The 18707-nt window shown below is 44.1% G+C and overlaps 1 protein-coding gene across 2 annotated transcripts in view; it reads right to left on the minus strand.

Annotated features, from left to right (window-relative positions):
- Positions 1-3769: 3769 nt before the first annotated feature.
- CDC23 (cell division cycle 23) overlaps positions 3770-18707 on the minus strand; it is a 31817-nt gene continuing 16879 nt past the window's right edge. Inside the window, exons 5-16 of one of the 2 annotated variants that reach the window (XM_044280625.1) lie at positions 12299-12404; positions 12083-12215; positions 11450-11627; positions 11271-11368; positions 11098-11179; positions 10864-11017; positions 10271-10390; positions 6984-7059; positions 6253-6314; positions 5582-5660; positions 5379-5495; positions 3770-4263 (exon numbers count right to left, since the gene is read on the minus strand). In XM_044280625.1, the coding sequence (XP_044136560.1) occupies positions 4087-4263; positions 5379-5495; positions 5582-5660; positions 6253-6314; positions 6984-7059; positions 10271-10390; positions 10864-11017; positions 11098-11179; positions 11271-11368; positions 11450-11627; positions 12083-12215; positions 12299-12404 (1382 nt within the window). In that variant the 3' untranslated portion in view covers positions 3770-4086. Of the gene's footprint in view, positions 4264-5378; positions 5499-5581; positions 5661-6252; positions 6315-6983; positions 7060-10270; positions 10391-10863; positions 11018-11097; positions 11180-11270; positions 11369-11449; positions 11628-12082; positions 12216-12298; positions 12405-18707 lie in introns of both variants that reach the window. The other variant, XM_044280624.1, reaches the window with a different exon arrangement.

Here is an 18707-nt window from a genome sequence, read left to right on the forward strand (position 1 = left end):
TTAATTGTAGCTCTGATATTTTTTAGCAAGACTTCTGTCTCTTCTACCGAACACATGGGTCGACCATAGGTGTCTACCGAAATGTCAGAGTCTGGACCCGATGAAATTTCTCCTTCATCCAAGTCGGAAACTTGCTCCACAACGGAGGCGTTAGAGGTAGAGGGTCTGGGCTGTATGGTAGATAGCTTTGCTTCTACTGCGGACCCAACTTCTTCTTTAATGATATTTCTCAGAGTCTCCACCAAGGAAGGGGTTTCTTCTGAGACCACTTTGTCACAGCATTTTTGGCATAAAGATTTTTTATGAGAGCCAGACAGCGTTTTTTTGCACATAGCAAATTTTCTTCTGATGGATGGCTCCTTTTTAGAAGATTCTCTTCCCTAGGAGACACAACAGCAAGAATAGTTTTATCTATCTCCCTTTCTTTTGCTTTTTAGGAACCACCACCAGAAGAAAACCCAGTGCAAGTATACACGGGTGCATGGACAAACAAAACACCTCTCATACATTGAGTAGGGAGGAGGCTTACCGGGCTAGAAGGCCTGGAGGAATCTGTGGGCTTTTTGGGGGGAGTCATCTTCGGCATGCATCGTCGGTTCGTTCTTCAGGTAGGCAGTTAGGCACTTCAACTGCAGGACCAGGAAATCTGGTTAGAACGCCACCGACTGCTTCTACTTCCGCCTTATGCATGAAGCTCCGCCCTCTCCTATGCGTCATGCCAGCCCCTTCTGATGACGTGATCCTTCACGTCATAGAGGCCAGCGCTATGGGAGGAATATGGGGGCGTGCCCCGGCCCAGGCACGCCCCCTCAAGCCGCACAGAGATGCCGGTTCTCACAGAATGCAGAAAAAACAGCCCGGGGTGACCAGCGCAGCTGGCGTTTCACCAAGGGGAGGAAGGACCAAGATACCCGGTCCCGCGACCCTCTCCCCTGCGACGGCCCTCCGGCAGCGCCGGGACAACAAACCAAAGGCCACGTGGATAATGCTGGTGCTCGAGATCCCGATCCTTCTGAGGGACAGGAGACAACTGGCAAGGTAAGAGGGAGGGGGCCCTTTATTGGCTGGGCTCAAAAGCTGTTTCCTGTCCCTGGAGAAGGCGGGGTAATTCCTCCACGTAGTGCCGTTGTGGAGGAGTCAGGAAAAATTCATTTTTATTTATAAAAAAAATAAAAAATTTGCCGAAAAATTAGCAAATTTCCAAGTTTCAATTTCTCTACTTCTATAATACATAGTAATACCTCCAAAAATAGTTATTACTTTCATTCCTCATATGTCTACTTCATGTTTGGATCATTTTGGGAATGACATTTTATTTTTTGGGGATGTTACAAGGCTTAGAAGTTTAGAAGCAAATCTTGAAATTTTTCTGAAATTTTTAAAAACCCACTTTTCAAGGACCAGTTCAGATCTGAAGTCACTTTGTCAGGCTTACATAATAGAAACCACCCAAATATGACCCCATTCTAGAAACTACACCCCTCAAGGTATTCAAAACTGATTTTACAAACTTTGTTAACCCTTTAGGTGTTCCACAAGAATTAATGGAAAATAGAGATACAATTTCTAAATTTCACTTTTTTGGCAGATTTTCCATTTTAATAATTTATGGCTCTGATTCTATAGTTTACAGAAACACCCCATATGTGGTCGTAAACCACTGTACGGGCACACGACAGGGCGCAGAAGGAAAGGAATGCCATATGGTTTTTGGAAGGCAGATTTTGCTGGACTGTTTTTTTTGACACCATGTCCCATTTGAAGCCCCCCTGATACACCCCTAGAGTAGAAACTTCAAAAAAGTGACCCCATTTGAGAAAATACGGGATAGGGCGGCAGTTTTGTTGGCACTATTTTAGGGTACATATGATTTTTGGTTGCTCTATATTACACTTTTTGTGAGGCAGGGTAACAAGAAAGCTGTTTTGGCACAGTTTGAATTTATTTTTTTTTTTTTTTACAACATTCATCTGACAGGTTAGACCATGTGGTATTTTTATAGACCAGGTTGTCACGGACGTGGCGATACCTAATATGTACTCTTTTTATTTATGTAGGTTTTACACAATGATTTCATTTTTGAAACAAAAAAATAATGTTTTAGTGTTTCCATAGTCTGAGAGCCATAGTTTTTTCAGTTTTGGGGCGATTATCTTGGGTAGGGTATGATTTTTGCGGGATGAGATGACAGTTTGATTGGCACTATTTTGGGGTGCGTATGACTTTTTGATTGCTTGCTATTACACTTTTTGTGATGTAAGGTGACAAAAATTGTTTATTAAGCACAGTTTTTATTTTTTTATGAGTTCATCTGAGGGGTTAGATCATTCGATATTTTTATATAGCCGGTCGATACGGACGTGGCGATACCTAATATGTATCCTTTTTTTTATTTATGTAAGTTTTACACAATAACAGCTTTTTTTAAACAAAAAAAATTATATGTTTTAGTGTCTCCATATTCTGAGCCATATTTTTTTTTTTGGGGCCGATTGTCTCAGGTAAGGGCTCATTTTTTGCGGGATAAGGTGACGGTTAGATTGGTACTATTTTGGTGGGCATGTGCCTTTTTGATCGCTTGCTGTTGTACTTTTTGTGATGTAAGGTGACAAAAAAAATGTTTATTTAGCACAGTTTTTATTTTTTTATTGTGTTTATCTGAGGGGTTAGGACGTGGCGATACCCAATATGTCTACTCCCTCCCCTATTTTTTACCATTTTTTTTTTTCACTTTATTTGGAGAAAATGACATTTTTGTTTATTTTTATTTGAAACTTAATTTTTTTGGGGGGGAAACTTTATTATTAGTATCACTGTAACTGTATTGGCCCGCAGAATGAAGGTAACAGGTCAGTTTTACTACATAGGGAAGACTCTAGAAAAAAAAAAACATAAAACTGTTGTGGAATCGTTTTCTTCCCAATTACAGCTTCTTTCTACATTGTATGCAGTATTAAATGGTGCCATTAGAAGGTACAGCTTTTCCTGCAAAAACTAAATACAACTATCTGACGAGAAAAATAAAGCTAGGGCTCTGGGAAGGCTGGGAGAGAAAAAGGCAAAATTGCAAGGTTGTGAAGGGGTTGAACATAATTACAATTATGTTCCTTATGTAAGATGTACCTGATGGACTGTTTGGTAAATCTCTGAATTATATATTCTTTGCAATCATATAGTTAATCTGTAATGTCTGGTATATATAAGTCAGATGGCTACATACAGCCTCATTTATTCAGACAAAGAGATTCTTAGTTGTATGCTGAACAGACATATAGGTTCAAGACATGTCACAACTCTACTGGATGGTAATGTGTAAGGGGTAACTCCCAGGGATTTTCCTATAAGGGTTCATTCACATGTCCGTAAGTGTTTTGCGAATCCTCAAAACACTGACACCGGCCAAGTGCACATGGCCGGTACTATAATAGAAAATGCCTATTCTTGTCTGCTATTGCGGACAAGAATAGGACTTGTTCTATTTTTTTTTGCGGAGCCGCGGACCGGAAGTTCAGGGCCGCGAAACGGAAGTGCGGATGGGGACTGCACACTGTGTGCTGTCCGCATCTTTTCTGGCCCCATTGAAAAATGAATGGGTCCACACCCATTCTGCATAATTGCGGAACGGATCCGGACGTCTGAATGGAGCCTTAGAATAAAGAACCTTCTGGCAGTTGAGCAGAAGACAACTGAAATACCATCTAGAGTCATGCCTTCTCATTCTCTTACCCCTAGAGGGGATTTTAAGATTTAAAATAAGATTTTACAGACAAAAAGGAAAGATCTCTCTTGTTTATAGATCATATTTAAATCCTACCATGACACAGTATAAAAAGTTTATTGACAATAAATGAGTAATGCAGACAATCTTAAAGTAAGAAATCTGCCTCTCACATGACTCTCTAAAGCTCTGTCTGTGCCAGCACAAACCTGACCAGTCCAATATCTGTTTGGCAGCATGATTTCTTTTCTCAACAGACGAGCTCCGAGTGGAAACTGTGTGCACTTCAATAGAAGCAACATTACTCCATAGTTATTGCACTGTTTTTACTGCAGGCATAGCACCAAGGATCCTCCTGGAGGATGCTACTATGGCGTCACTGAGGAAAGGTTCAGAGGAGATACTCTTCTTGTTGGTGTGTTGCTGGCAGACACAGATTGTGGGAATAAAAATGGAGCACTGGTTGGAAGGTCAGCAGAGGGGCTTTCATTCTGATTACGAAGCTGCAGAATCTGGCGCAAAAGTGCTTTGCCTTCTTCTCTTGTCTGAAACAGTAAAGCTATATGTCAGCACCTCAGCAACAGTAGGATGGCTGAGGGCATTTCTAGACAAGCTCCTCAAATGCAACCCATTAATTCCAACATTGGTCAGCAAAATCTTCTTTCAAGATTACAAGCATTTTAAAGTGGACGTATGGCTGACATCTACAACTAGTAAAAAGAAAACATGGCACCAATTAAATTGATCGAGTTTCTTAAAGGGGTTGTCCAGTTTTCTGATATTGATGATTTTTTCTCATCATAAATCAATATCAGATACGCAGGTGTCAGACTCCTAGCACCCCTGCATCCTCTTCAAACAGCTGATAAGCAGGAGTGCTGGAAGTCAGAACCCCCCACCAATCTCAGGAGTCATGCACACGGCCGTGTTCCGCGGCCGAGAGCGGACAGTGGAAACCTGGCCGGGATTCCTCCTGACAGCATGAGCGCACGGCGTCATTGGTTGCTATGACGCCGTGCGCTTCATGCAGCCGCTCCTGTACAGTAATACATTATACGAGTGCATTACTGTACAGGAGCGGCTACATGAAGCGCATGGCGTCATAGCAACCAATGACGCTGTGCGCTCATGCTGTCAGGAGGAATCCTGGCCCGGGTTTCCACGGTCCGCTCTCGGCCGCGGAACACGGCTGTGTGCATGAGGCCTCATACTGATGACCTATCCCGAGTATGGGTCCATCAATATTAGAAAACCTTACAACCCCTTTAACCCATCGAGATGCAATTAACCACCATTATCTAGGGAAAGCCTGGATTTAGGTTTTGGAGTCAGCAGTGACAAGATCATAATAGCAAAGACATGTTTTTCATAAACCTCCCCCATTGTTCAGCAAAGCCACTAATTGTCTTATAATCCAGTATTACTTATCTATAACATTATAAAGATTTATACAGATTGGCTACAGGGAACACTGCTGTTTTGCTCATCAACAAATGAGAATCAGCAATTTTCTATATCAGACATTTGTGAGTTGTAAGTATCATGGGAGCACAAGAAAAAAATAAATAAAAATGTCCTATTCATCTTACTCAACTAGACACTAAGGGTCCCGATACCGCCACCAGGCATCTACAAGGTTGAGAATCAATTAAGTACTTACGTCGTTGAAATTAAAACACTTCTGGGCACACGCTGAGGCCTCATCCCAAAGTTTACACTTGAAGTAATACTGAGCCAGGTATCTGAATGCAGTGCTCACTTCTTGATGTTCCACTATCTCCTGGAAAAAAAACAATGTCAACTGCTGTGAGGTGGTTCACACCGGTTGACTAAAGAGACTTTTTTTTTCAACTGAACACTTACCCCACAAGAGTATATATCCTGTATATATTTAATGTAGCACTGTGCAGCCTGCTCAGACTCATTCAGTTGTTCATGGAGTCTTAAAGGAAAAATATATAAATAAATTGTGGGCAGCTGATAATGAATTGAGTGTTTAGAAATAAACGACACAAAAAATCAGTTTGGTTGGATCTCCTTTAGCAGCAATGCAACAAGGCACTAGCGTCTCCAATTCCCATTATATACCCATATATGTACCAGACTTATAACAAAAAAATGTTATTCTCCTGCTTTTGAAAGGGGTTTTCCAGTTGTTAGATGTTATCCCCGATCCACAGGTTAGGGAATAACTATTAGATAGGTGGGGGTTCTACTGCTGGGACCCCACCAATCATGAGAATGGGGACCTCGTTATGGCTCCATAACAGGAATTCTCACAGATCTGCCTCTAATAGGTACTACAGCTGAGAAAACTAAGCATTTGGGTTGAAAAAAAAAAGAATGAGCCACTTCTACACCTGTTTATTACTTGGGGCGACATTTAGCATCAGTCATCAAAAATCTGAAAAGTACAATAATTTATAAAGAAATGTGTAATTTCCTAAATCATGATCTCAAACAAATAGTCAATTCTAAACAATCAAAATAACAAATTTTATATAAAAAAAAACACAAAAAACACAACAACTTACTTTGCCAGTTTAACTAAAGCCATTTTTTCCACATCACCAACAGCGTAAGCTCTCCAGTAGCACTGTCATGGAAGAACAAAAGCAACATTTGTCTGTCACGGACTGGCAGGAGCATCAATGTTTAGTTACCACAATTTGAACTGGTGCAAAGAAAAAATAAAGTAGTTTGCTGCTTTCATTTTCCAAAAGGTCTCATCAAATGAAAGGTGGAATGGACAACCAATACTTTACTTTTTTCCTTTGCCCCAGTTTTGATACATCTCACCCCACTGGACCAGCCAAATTATCTGTGTAAAAGATAAACTGGACCTATAGGGCCCTTTTACACGGGGACATGACTGCCCAAATAATCATCTGTATGAAAGCTCTTTCACGATCATTGCCCCATGTAAACATGTCCACTAATGTTTTGGATTGCATCTTTCATTCGGACAGCGAAAACATTGCCTGCCAGCAGACAGCATATTGTGGTGTGACATTAATTCAAGATGTATAAGGATATATAAATGTATGGATGATCCCTTGTGTCAACATACAGATGATTGCACCATTAATATGGAAGAATACTAGTGCCATTCAACTTTCTATATTGTGCCCATATAAACTGATCCTAAGAAGTTTAGAAAGTAAACCATTCAGGTTTATACATCTTGCTTAGAAGTAACAGATTACTGTATAACATCAATGTGGAGCCCATGGTCTAATTTATTGCATAAACCTTCAAAACATACCTTTTTGGCTTCCACAAGTTGGTTGAGCTTTTCATAACATTCACCTAAGGCAACAAGCATCCGAGAGTCGTTCGGTCTGAAAGGAGAAGGAAAGGTTTTATTTTATAATTTTTTTTTACTTGGCTGCTTCTACCGAGATCCTATTTCATCCTTTTCTGCAATAAAGAATGTAGGGAAGACAGTAACTGTAGGTTTTTGGATGCATTTTGTGCCATAAAACTGGGGTCCATGCTTTACATTTATTTTTTTCTACGCATTTTACACCTTGTCTGTCAAGGAAGCCTGGGTTCACTGAAAAAGGGGCATGGCCTAAACACACTTCCATCAGTCAAAAATGTGCCAATTTAAAACTACACAGTTATATTTTGGTGCAGACAAACTTTTGTGGACAGACCACATTCTGGCATATGCAAGCATCACTTCTTTTTCAATACACTGCCCATCATCTTGGAAAAAAGTACTTGCTCCATTCACTCGAGATAACGCATAGTATGATGAACAGCATGGAGTTCCGCCTCTTCAAACAGCTGATCGATAGGTGTGCCAGGTGTCAGACCCCTGATGATCAGATATTGATGACCTATCCAATCACATCGGAGAGCGTCACAGCCAGGGAGGAAAAACCTCCTCCTCTCTGTATCGATACTCGGTATTAGCATACTGAGCGTGAAAAATTCAGGAAGGCGCAGCGGGGCGTAAAAGTGATGCTAAAATAAAATATAAAAAAAGGGTACCCCGCAAGTACAGGTATTTAGCTCCTATAAGTAAAACATATGAAAGGACCTCTTTAAATCACGTATTGAACAGCTCCATCACATGCCATCGAGTCCTGCATATTCATGAGCGCCTAGGTCTCCACGCCCTCCTTGTGCTGACTGCAGTTGGAAAAAACTGTTAATCGGTGGCAGTGGGGCAAAGAGAGCCGGGAGCATTTAGGACTTTGCAGATAGGACAGCATAAAACTGGTGACTGATTCTCTTTAAAACCAGGTTTTTATTTTTTCCAGTTCTGCATGCAAATATAGGCCTAAGTGGAATGTATCAACTCTGCAAATGTAAAACTTTCATTTTTAAGAAGTGCGATGTTTACAACTTTCTACTTGGGTCACACTGTTATTTACTAAGGTTGGGTTCACATGGCGTTTTACACTTTAGTCTACAGAAAACATATACGTTAAACGGATGTCATACAGTGGCATTTGCCACCAGTAGTGTTGAGCGAACTTTTGTTTTAAGTTCGGCGTCTAAAGTTCAGGTTATCGAAAAATCGCGTTAAGGATTCTGCTACCACGGACCATGTCCGTGGTAGCGGAATCCATAACGCGATTCTTCGATAACGCAAACCCGAACGTTAGACGCTGAACTTAAAACTAAAGTTCGCTCAACACTAGTCACCAGACTTCCAATGTAACTCTACATGATTTGTATTATTTTTTTTTAAACGTATATGTAGCACAAAAACATGTTAACCCAGCCTAATATAAACATGTAAGCCATTTTTACACTTTGACACAAAACCCCATGAAGGTGCATGTGCATATAAACTACTGAGTGGCATTTTGACAATGAATATAAGTATTGGGGGGTTTCTAGGTGTACATTTTGAAAGTGCTAAAATTGTATTGTCCTAGCTACAAGAGATAGGTTTCAGATGATACTCAGGCTCTTTTTTGGTCCAACATTTAGCTACATTTATGCGTTTTTATGCATTTTTGACAAACACAGGGTTACACAGGGATGAAGGTGCCCATTATTGGCATACATGACAGACAACATACCACATGTCTACATTCCAATAAGTACAACCTCAGCTCCAAAACAGTTGGGATGTAAATAGATGTATAAAAACAGAATGCAATCATTTGCAAACCTCAGACACATTTTATTCAAAATAGATCATAGTGCACATATCAGTTAAGTTAAAAGTTAGAAATAAATTAACTCACTTAGAACTTGGCATCAACACATCTCAAAAAATTGGGGCCAGGGGGAAACAAAAGGCTGGAAAATTAAGTGATACCAATAAAAAACTGTTGGAGGAGCAATTTTTTACTAAGTCACATGACTGGGTATAAAGAGAATTTGTTAGAGAAGCAGAGTCTCTTACAAGCAGAGATGGGCAGATGGTTCATCAGTCTACAAAAAACTGCATCTAAAAATTGTGGAACAATTTCAGAAAAATGTTCCTCAGCGTAAAATTGTGAAGACTTTAAATTTTCCACCATCTACAGTACATAAAATCTAAAGATTTTAAAAAATCTGGAAAAATCCATGAACTCAAAAGGACAAGGCTAAATATTGGCTGCTAGTGATCTATGGACCCTCAGGCAGCATTGCAATAAAAACAAGCATGGTTCTGTACTGGAAATCACTGCATGGGCTCAGGAACGCTTCCAGAAATCTTTGAACACTCTTTCACGTGGCCACAAATGTAAGTTAAAGCTGTATCATGCAAAGAAGAAACCATGTCAACACGATCCAGAAACATTGCCGTCTTCTCTGGGCCAAAGCCTATTTAAAATGTACGGATGCAAAATGGAAAACTGTTTTGTAGTCCGCTTAATCAAATTAAAAACCATGGATGCCATGCCTTGCAGACTGATGGTATGGGGTTGCATTAGTGCCTATGGCATGGGCAGCTTACACATCTGGAAAGGCACAATCAATAATGAACTGTGTATGGAGGTTTTAGAACAACATTCTCCTATCGAGATGTCTTTTTCATATTTCGGCAAGACAATGCTAACCACATACTGCATCCATCACAACACCATGGCTTTGCAGAAGACGAGTCTGGGTGCTCCAGAACTTTTACCAACAGACAATATTTGGCACATCATGAAATTAAAATTTGGCAAAGAAGACCCAAGATTGTTGATCAGGTAGAATCCTACATCACAAATCTCCAGCAATTGGTCTCCTCATTTCCAAAACATTTACAGAATGTAGACATGGTAGACATGTCCATGTCCAAACTTTTTTGAGATGCGTTTCTGTCATCAAGTTCTAAATGAGTTTTTTTTCCCCATGAATTGGTAAAATCTCTAACTTTCAACATCTGATATGTGTTCTATGATCTATTTTGAATAAAATATGGGTCTACGAGATTTGCTAAATCATTGCGTTTGGTTTCTGTTTACATTTATTTACCTTTTACACAGCATCCCAACATCTTTGGAATTGGGGTTGCATATGATTTTAGGGGTATAATATGATTTTTTTATTTTAGAATTCAGATTTATTACTGTGTATCTCAAGATGAGAGAACAGATCCAGATCATGCATTACCGTAGCTGGTGGGCACGCCTATAATAATACAGGCAGTAAAATGGCATCTTTAGGATCTCGTAGGTCTGTCCCAACCCATACCATGCTCGATAATCTCTCTTATTGACCTCAATCGCATGCCTGTAAGAAAAAAAATTTGCTAATCTATATTTGACAGCAGTACATATTAAACACTGACACAAGCTACTGAATCTAGACAACTGTTCAAACTAAGCACATGGTGGGGGGGGGGGGCATCTAATATGTCTAGCATAGACATTTTCAGACAGTTGCAATACCAATTTTGCTATTTATTGTTATTTGTATATGTAAAATTGGGAAAGGAGGGCGATCTGAATTTTAAGTTTTTTTTTTTTAACTTTTATTTTTAGTCCCCCTATCGCTTTATTGCTTATATCACTCACAATACTTTAGTGTTCCAGTCTATGAATGGCTGCCAGAATGGGAGTAGCTTTCCATTCTGGGACATTTTGGGCGGGTCCTGAATGCAAAATCCCAACCTTTATCAAGTCCATAAGAGCTAATAAGGTAAGAACACCCCTTTACAAAGATACACAGAACATATAGAAGAGCTGAGGCAGTACATTTCATACCTGTAAGCCTGTATGGCTGCAGAGGTGTTCTTCATTTCCATATACTCATGACCCATTAGGGTCCATGCACCAAGATATCTGGGGTTTAGTTTCAAGGCTCTTTGAAAATACAGCGCTGCCTTCTCATGCTGAGAGCGTAAGCTGTAATAATTCCCTACAAGTAACAGACAATACTTTCAGGTAAGCACAGACCCAAATGACATTATTGCCTAGAAATCCAGACTATTCACTTACCAATCACACAGCAGGTTTCTACACGATACTTGTCTATATCACACAGGTTATGTGCCAAGTAACTCAACTCTGGTTTAAGACCCTTGGAAATTAGAATGGGATAACATCATATCATGTATTTGAAAGGAACTGCATAAATAGACAAATTAAAGCCAAAAAATGTTGTTCCTTACTCTGACATACAGCAGGTTAGAAAAAGTGTCCATGTTTTCTATTCTGTAAGGGTCTTGTTTTCGTAACTCATTGAAAATAGAAAGGGCTTTATCGATATCTGTCAAAAGCAAATAACCATTAGGTCATGGGGTAGACAAGAGTTGTGAAGCAGAAAATATTCAGAACCCTGCAAACCTACCTCTAATATTATGGTAAGCAACTGCTATCTGAGAAATAATGTAGGTACTTTTGGAGAATCCGGCATCAATGAGACTCTGATATTTTTGTAAAGCTTCCTCGATCAATTGCTGCTCTGTGTATATATGCGCCAGGAAAAACTCCTTTATCCAGCAGTCTGGCAGGGATAAGAACTTTAGCTACAAAGAAAGTTGTATGGTGATTTTCCTGGAAATAAACACTACACGCTATATATACACACTGCTATTTAATAGGATTCAAGATGGATATGAAGGATCTGTTACGATCTGTTACAAACTGGCCGATTTCACCAATTTAAAAATGGAGACCGTTTTTTTTTAAAGGGTTTCCTAAAATCAGAGAACTGGGGCAAAGGCAGGCACTGGTATAAAATAAAAAAGATGTATTTTCCTGCTGAATCACCCACTGGTCCTTTTTTTCTGGGCTACAGCGATTTCTTTATTTTATACCAATGCCTGACTTTGCTGCAATTTTTGATGATCTTAGACAGATCATCGATGGGGCTCCAGACTAGGGGACCCACACTCAGATGTGCAGCAACACATATGCAGTCTTAATAGATGAATATTTGTAACAGTCTACACAACTAATACAGTTATCTAATTAATCTCACCATTTCCTTGTCTGTAATTAAGTTACATAGTTCCAACCATGTTCCCCAATGTAAGGGCAAGATGTGTGTTGCCTCCACAAAAACATCCAAAGCCTCCTTCACCAGGTCCAATTTTCGTAAAACTACCCCATATCTGTAAAACAGGAAAAAGTACAAGGTTCGTAAAACAAAGTCTGCGGATATTAATAAAAACAGAAAAACATCTCAGCAACTCACAGGTAAAGACCAAATCCATCCAACTCTCTGGCCTTATGCTTCTTACTGAGTTCCACTCGCAACTCACGCAAGGCCTCATTCTTTACCTGTCCTTTCTCAAGTGGACCTAGAAAGAGAGCAATATTACATAATAAACTCTGAGTAACATGTATTCTGCCTTCTGTCCTGGCTCCCACTTCCTTTTTGGACTGCTTAAAGGCTGTATTACACCTAGCGATAATCAGGCAGATCATCGCTAACAAGCATTCGTAGTAACGCTTGTCAACAAAGATTTGCCTGTGTAATACTGATAATGATTAACTAATGAACGAGCAAACTCATTCATTGGGCAATCGCAATATTTCAGCAGGTTAATAAAATCATTGTTTTCCTGTGGCATTGTGTCTAATCACGATCTGCTGCTGGCAAATAGTAATTTTGTATGGGGACGAGTGATGGCATTAGTGACCGCTCTTCCCTATATGGAGGAGGAGATCGCTGCATGTAATAGCAGCCGTCTCCTCCACTAATGAGCAGGTGATTGCTGGGAAGGAACGCTTCCTTCTCGACAATCACTTGCAAAATCTGCAGGTCTAATACAGTCTCAAGGCTGTATCAGACAGCCCATTACTGCCGACAACTGTCAGGAAGGAAGTGTTTCTTTCCCGACAATCGCCTACTCACTAGCAGAGAAGACTGCTACTATTACATGCAGCGATTTCCTCCTCAGTATAGCGAAGAGTGGCCGTTATACCAAAACCCTAAAATGACCAGAACGGCATTTATTTGTATGGGAGTTCCAGAGAAAGCCGAGTAGAGTGCTCGGCTATCTCCGGAACTCCCATAGAAATTAAAGGAGTGGCCACGCATGTGTGACCGGCCGCTCCGGTCATTTTAGGGGAGCACCAAAGGGCCTGGATAGGGGATAACTTGGACCTACCGGAATACCCCTTTAATTCTACAAATTAAATTACATAGATCTCTAATAGAGATATATATATATATATATATATATATATATATATATATATATATATATCTATCTATATAGTCATATAATTTGTGCCGACTGCTTTGAATGAACCAAGTATCAATTATCACCCCAGATGCTAAGTAATGTGCTGAAATAAAGCAGCAATTAAGTAGTCACCAAAGTACTTTCCTTACTGCATTTGAGCAATGGAGGTGTGGTGATGCACACACTGTGCCAATCCAATCAATGCCTATGGGGCCTGGCAGCCACACTACACAGCCGAAAATCTGCCCACAATACCTACGATACACAAGCTTTAGCTGCTGAATCAGACACTGGAGGCAACCTTGAAAATGTGCTTGTAATGTAACCCCTTTAAAGACTTCCATTATTTGAACGTAATCAAAGGTAATAGCTCATAAAAAACACAAGAAAACATGCAAAATGTTTGCAACATTTCAATACATTGTTAATATTTAGTGCCACTTTCAATCTCCAGTTCCTAGGAACCAAAGCAATGTTTTCACTAGTTTTTAAAAGGGCGTGTTCAAACATGGCAGATTTGTTGGGAGAAATTTCTGCAACTGGTCCACTGCAAAAATCCATGCAAATGCTGCAGAAGAAAAATAAGAATTAGACTTACTGGTAGGGTTGTTGCGGGTATCAGAATTTCGATACCCAATCGATACTTTTGTCCCGGTATCGATAGGATACCGGGATTTCCGTTTTTTCGATACTGGGCTGCGCAGTCTAGTATCTCTGAACATGAGCGTGCTGCTATCGGCGCACTCATGTTCTCTCAGCAGCACGGGGAGAAGGAAGCTGTCCTCCCTCCCCCTGTGCTGCCGCCGCTGCCACCAATGAGAAGAGAGGGACGGAGGAGGGGCGGGCGCACTGCTCCACCAATGATAGGACTATTTCCACACAGAGCGGCGCCCAGCGATGTCCCACAGCACTCACCATTATTCCTGGGCGCCGCTCCGTTCACCCGCAGTGCCCCATTACTGTCTCCTCTCCTGCTCCACATGCTGATTACTATCGGAGCGATGGGGAGGAGACATCAGCTTCACTAGTGGGCGTTCCTTCTCCCTGCGCTGCGATTGGACAGCGCTACAGCCAGGGAGAAGGAACGTCCACTAGTGAAGCTGATGTCTCCTCCCCATCGCTCCGATAGTAATCAGCATATGGAGCAGGAGAGGAGACAGTAATGGGGCACAGCGGGCGAACGGAGCGGCGCCCAGGAATAATGGTGAGTGCTGGGACATCCCTGGGCGCCGCTCTGTGTAGCCTGATACTTAGTCTGGACCCAGGAAAAGTAGTCAGTCAGTCTTTAACACATAATACAGGAGGCGGGTGCCGGCAGCAGAATCGCATTGCCAGCACCCTGCCCCTGACAGGGATCTGCGATCAGCGGCAGTTAGCCCCTCAGGTGCGGCACCTGAGGAGTTAACTGCCGCTGATCTGCCAGTACCCGCCTCCTGTATTAAGGGGTGATTATCATTGGTGGTGCAGTGTGCCCCCCCTCAACACCCCCCATCCCATTAAAATCATTGGTGGCACAGTGCGCTGGCCCCTCTCAACCCCCCAGTAATAAAATCATTGGTGGCAGTGGCCACAGGGTCCTCTCCCCTCCCCCTCATTGGTGGTGCAGTGGCAGCTTCTGATCGGAGCCCCAGCTGTGTAAGCCTGGGGCTCCGATCGGTTACCATGGCAGCCAGGACGCTACTGAAGCCCTGGCTGCTATGGTAACATCCCTGATGCTGTGTGCACAAAGCACAGAGCAGCAGGGACAGTGTGAAGTCCTATTCACCCTGATAGAGATCTATCAGGGTGAATAGGACAAGGGATGAAAGATCCCAGGTTCTAGCCCCTATGGGGGGAAATAGTTATTAAATAAAAAGTGTTACAAAAAAATTTATAAAAAAATAAACATAAAAAACCACCAAAATATGAAGTATAAATCACCCCCTTGTCCCAATTTCACATATAAAATATATAAATAATAAACATATTACATATTGCCACATCAGAAAAGTCCAAACTATTAAAATACCGTATTTTTCGCCCTATAGGACGCACCGGCCCATAAGACGCACCTAGGTTTTTGGGGAGGAAAATAAGAAAAAAATTATTTTTAACCAAAAGGTGTGCTTTTGGTGGGTTTGGAACTAATGGTGGTCTGTGGGTGGCACTATTACTGGGGATCTGTGAAGGACACTGTTATGGGGGGGATCTGTGGATGACGGACACTGTTATGGGGGGGGATCTGTGGATGACGGACACTGTTATGGGGGGGGGGGGGATCTGTGGATGACGGACACTGTTATGGAGGGGGGGGGAATCTGTGGATGACGGACACTGTTATGGGGGGGGGGGATCTGTGGATGACGGACACTGTTATGGGGGGGGGATCTGTGGATGACGGACACTGTTATGGGGGGGGGGGATCTGTGGATGACGGACACTGTTATGGGGGGGGGGATCTGTGGATGACGGACACTGTTATGGGGGGGGGGGGATCTGTGGATGACGGACACTGTTATGGGGGGGGATCTGTGGATGACGGACACTTATGGGGGGGGATCTGTGGATGACGGACACTGTTATGGGGGGGGGGGATCTGTGGATGACGGACACTGTTATGGGGGGGGGGATCTGTGGATGACGGACACTGTTATGGGGGGGGGGATCTGTGGATGACGGACACTTATGGGGGGGGGGATCTGTGAATGACGGACACTGTTATGGGGGGGGATCTGTGGATGACGGACACTGTTATGGGGGGGGGATCTGTGGATGACGGACACTGTTATGGGGGGGGGGATCTGTGGATGACGGACACTGTTATGGGGGGGGGGATCTGTGGATGACGGACACTGTTATGGGGGGGGGGATCTGTGGATGACGGACACTGTTATGGGGGGGGGGATCTGTGGATGACGGACACTTATGGGGGGGGGATCTGTGAATGACGGACACTTATGGGGGGGGGGATCTGTGAATGACGGACACTGTTATGGGGGGGGGGATCTGTGGATGACGGACACTGTTATGGGGGGGGGGGGGATCTGTGGATGACGGACACTGTTATGGGGGGGGATCTGTGGATGACGGACACTGTTATGGGGGGGATCTGTGGATGACGGACACTGTTATGGGGGGGGATCTGTGGATGACGGACACTGTTATGGGGGGGGATCTGTGGATGACGGACACTGTTATGGGGGGGGGATCTGTGGATGACGGACACTGTTATGGGGGGGGGATCTGTGGATGACGGACACTGTTATGGGGGGGGGATCTGTGGATGGCGGACACTGTTATGGGGGCATCTGTGGATGGCGGACACTGTTATGGGGGCATCTGTGGATGGCGGACACTGTTATGGGGGCATCTGTGGATGGCGGACACTGTTATGGGGGCATCTGTGGATGGCGGACACTGTTATGGGGGCATCTGTGGATGGCGGACACTGTTATGGGGGCATCTGTGGATGGCGGACACTGTTATGGGGGCATCTGTGGATGGCGGACACTGTTATGGGGGCATCTGTGGATGGCGGACACTGTTATGGGGGCATCTGTGGATGGCGGACACTGTTATGGGGGCATCTGTGGATGGCGGACACTGTTATGGGGGCATCTGTGGATGGCGGACACTGTATGGGGGCATCTGTGGATGGCGGACACTGTTATGGGGGCATCTGTGGATGGCGGACACTGTTATGGGGGCATCTGTGGATGGCGGACACTGTTATGGGGGCATCTGTGGATGGCGGACACTGTTATGGGGGCATCTGTGGATGGCGGACACTGTTATGGGGGCATCTGTGGATGGCGGACACTGTTATGGGGCATCTGTGGATGGCGGACACTGTATGGGGGCATCTGTGGATGGCGGACACTGTTATGGGGGCATCTGTGGATGGCGGACACTGTTATGGGGGCATCTGTGGATGGCGGACACTGTTATGGGGGCATCTGTGGATGGCGGACACTGTTATGGGGGCATCTGTGGATGGCGGACACTGTTATGGGGGCATCTGTGGATGGCGGACACTGTTATGTGGGGCATCTGTGGATGGCGGACACTGTTATGGGGGCATCTGTGGATGGCGGACACTGTTATGGGGGCATCTGTGGATGGCGGACACTGTTATGGGGCATCGTGGAGGCGGACACGTATGGGCATGGTATGGCGGACACTGTTATGGGGGCATCTGTGGATGGCGGGACACTGTTATGGGGGCATCTGTGGATGGCGGACACTGTTATGGGGGCATCTGTGGATGGCGGACACTGTTATGGGGGCATCTGTGGATGGCGGACACTGTTATGGGGGCATCTGTGGATGGCGGACACTGTTATGGGGGCATCTGTGGATGGCGGACACTGTTATGGGGGCATCTGTGGATGGCGGACACTGTTATGGGGGCATCTGTGGATGGCGGACACTGTTATGGGGGCATCTGTGGATGGCGGACACTGTTATGGGGGCATCTGTGGATGGCGGACACTGTTATGGGGGCATCTGTGGATGGCGGACACTGTTATGGGGGCATCTGTGGATGGCGGACACTGTTATGGGGGCATCTGTGGATGGCGGACACTGTTATGGGGGCATCTGTGGATGGCGGACACTGTTATGGGGGCATCTGTGGATGGCGGACACTGTTATGGGGGCATCTGTGGATGGCGGACACTGTTATGGGGGCATCTGTGGATGGCGGACACTGTTATGGGGGCATCTGTGGATGGCGGACACTGTTATGGGGGCATCTGTGGATGGCGGACACTGTTATGGGGGCATCTGTGGATGGCGGACACTGTTATGGGGGCATCTGTGGATGGCGGACACTGTTTATGGGGGCATCTGTGGATGGCGGACACTGTTATGGGGGCATCTGTGGATGGCGGACACTGTTATGGGGGCATCTGTGGATGGCGGACACTGTTATGGGGCATCTGTGGATGGCGGACACTGTTATGGGGGCATCTGTGGATGGCGGACACTGTTATGGGGGCATCTGTGGATGGCGGACACTGTTATGGGGGCATCTGTGGATGGCGGACACTGTTATGGGGGCATCTGTGGATGGCGGACACTGTTATGGGGGCATCTGTGGATGGCGGACACTGTTATGGGGGCATCTGTGGATGGCGGACACTGTTATGGGGGCATCTGTGGATGGCGGACACTGTTATGGGGGCATCTGTGGATGGCGGACACTGTTATGGGGGCATCTGTGGATGGCGGGACACTGTTATGGGGCATCTGTGGATGGCGGACACTGTTATGGGGGCATCTGTGGATGGCGGACACTGTTATGGGGGCATCTGTGGATGGCGGACACTGTTATGGGGGCATCTGTGGATGGCGGACACTGTTATGGGGGCATCTGTGGATGGCGGACACTGTTATGGGGGCATCTGTGGATGGCGGACACTGTTATGGGGG

Source organism: Bufo gargarizans, chromosome 2 (assembly GCF_014858855.1).
Source record: "Bufo gargarizans isolate SCDJY-AF-19 chromosome 2, ASM1485885v1, whole genome shotgun sequence".
NCBI lineage: Eukaryota > Metazoa > Chordata > Amphibia > Anura > Bufonidae > Bufo > Bufo gargarizans.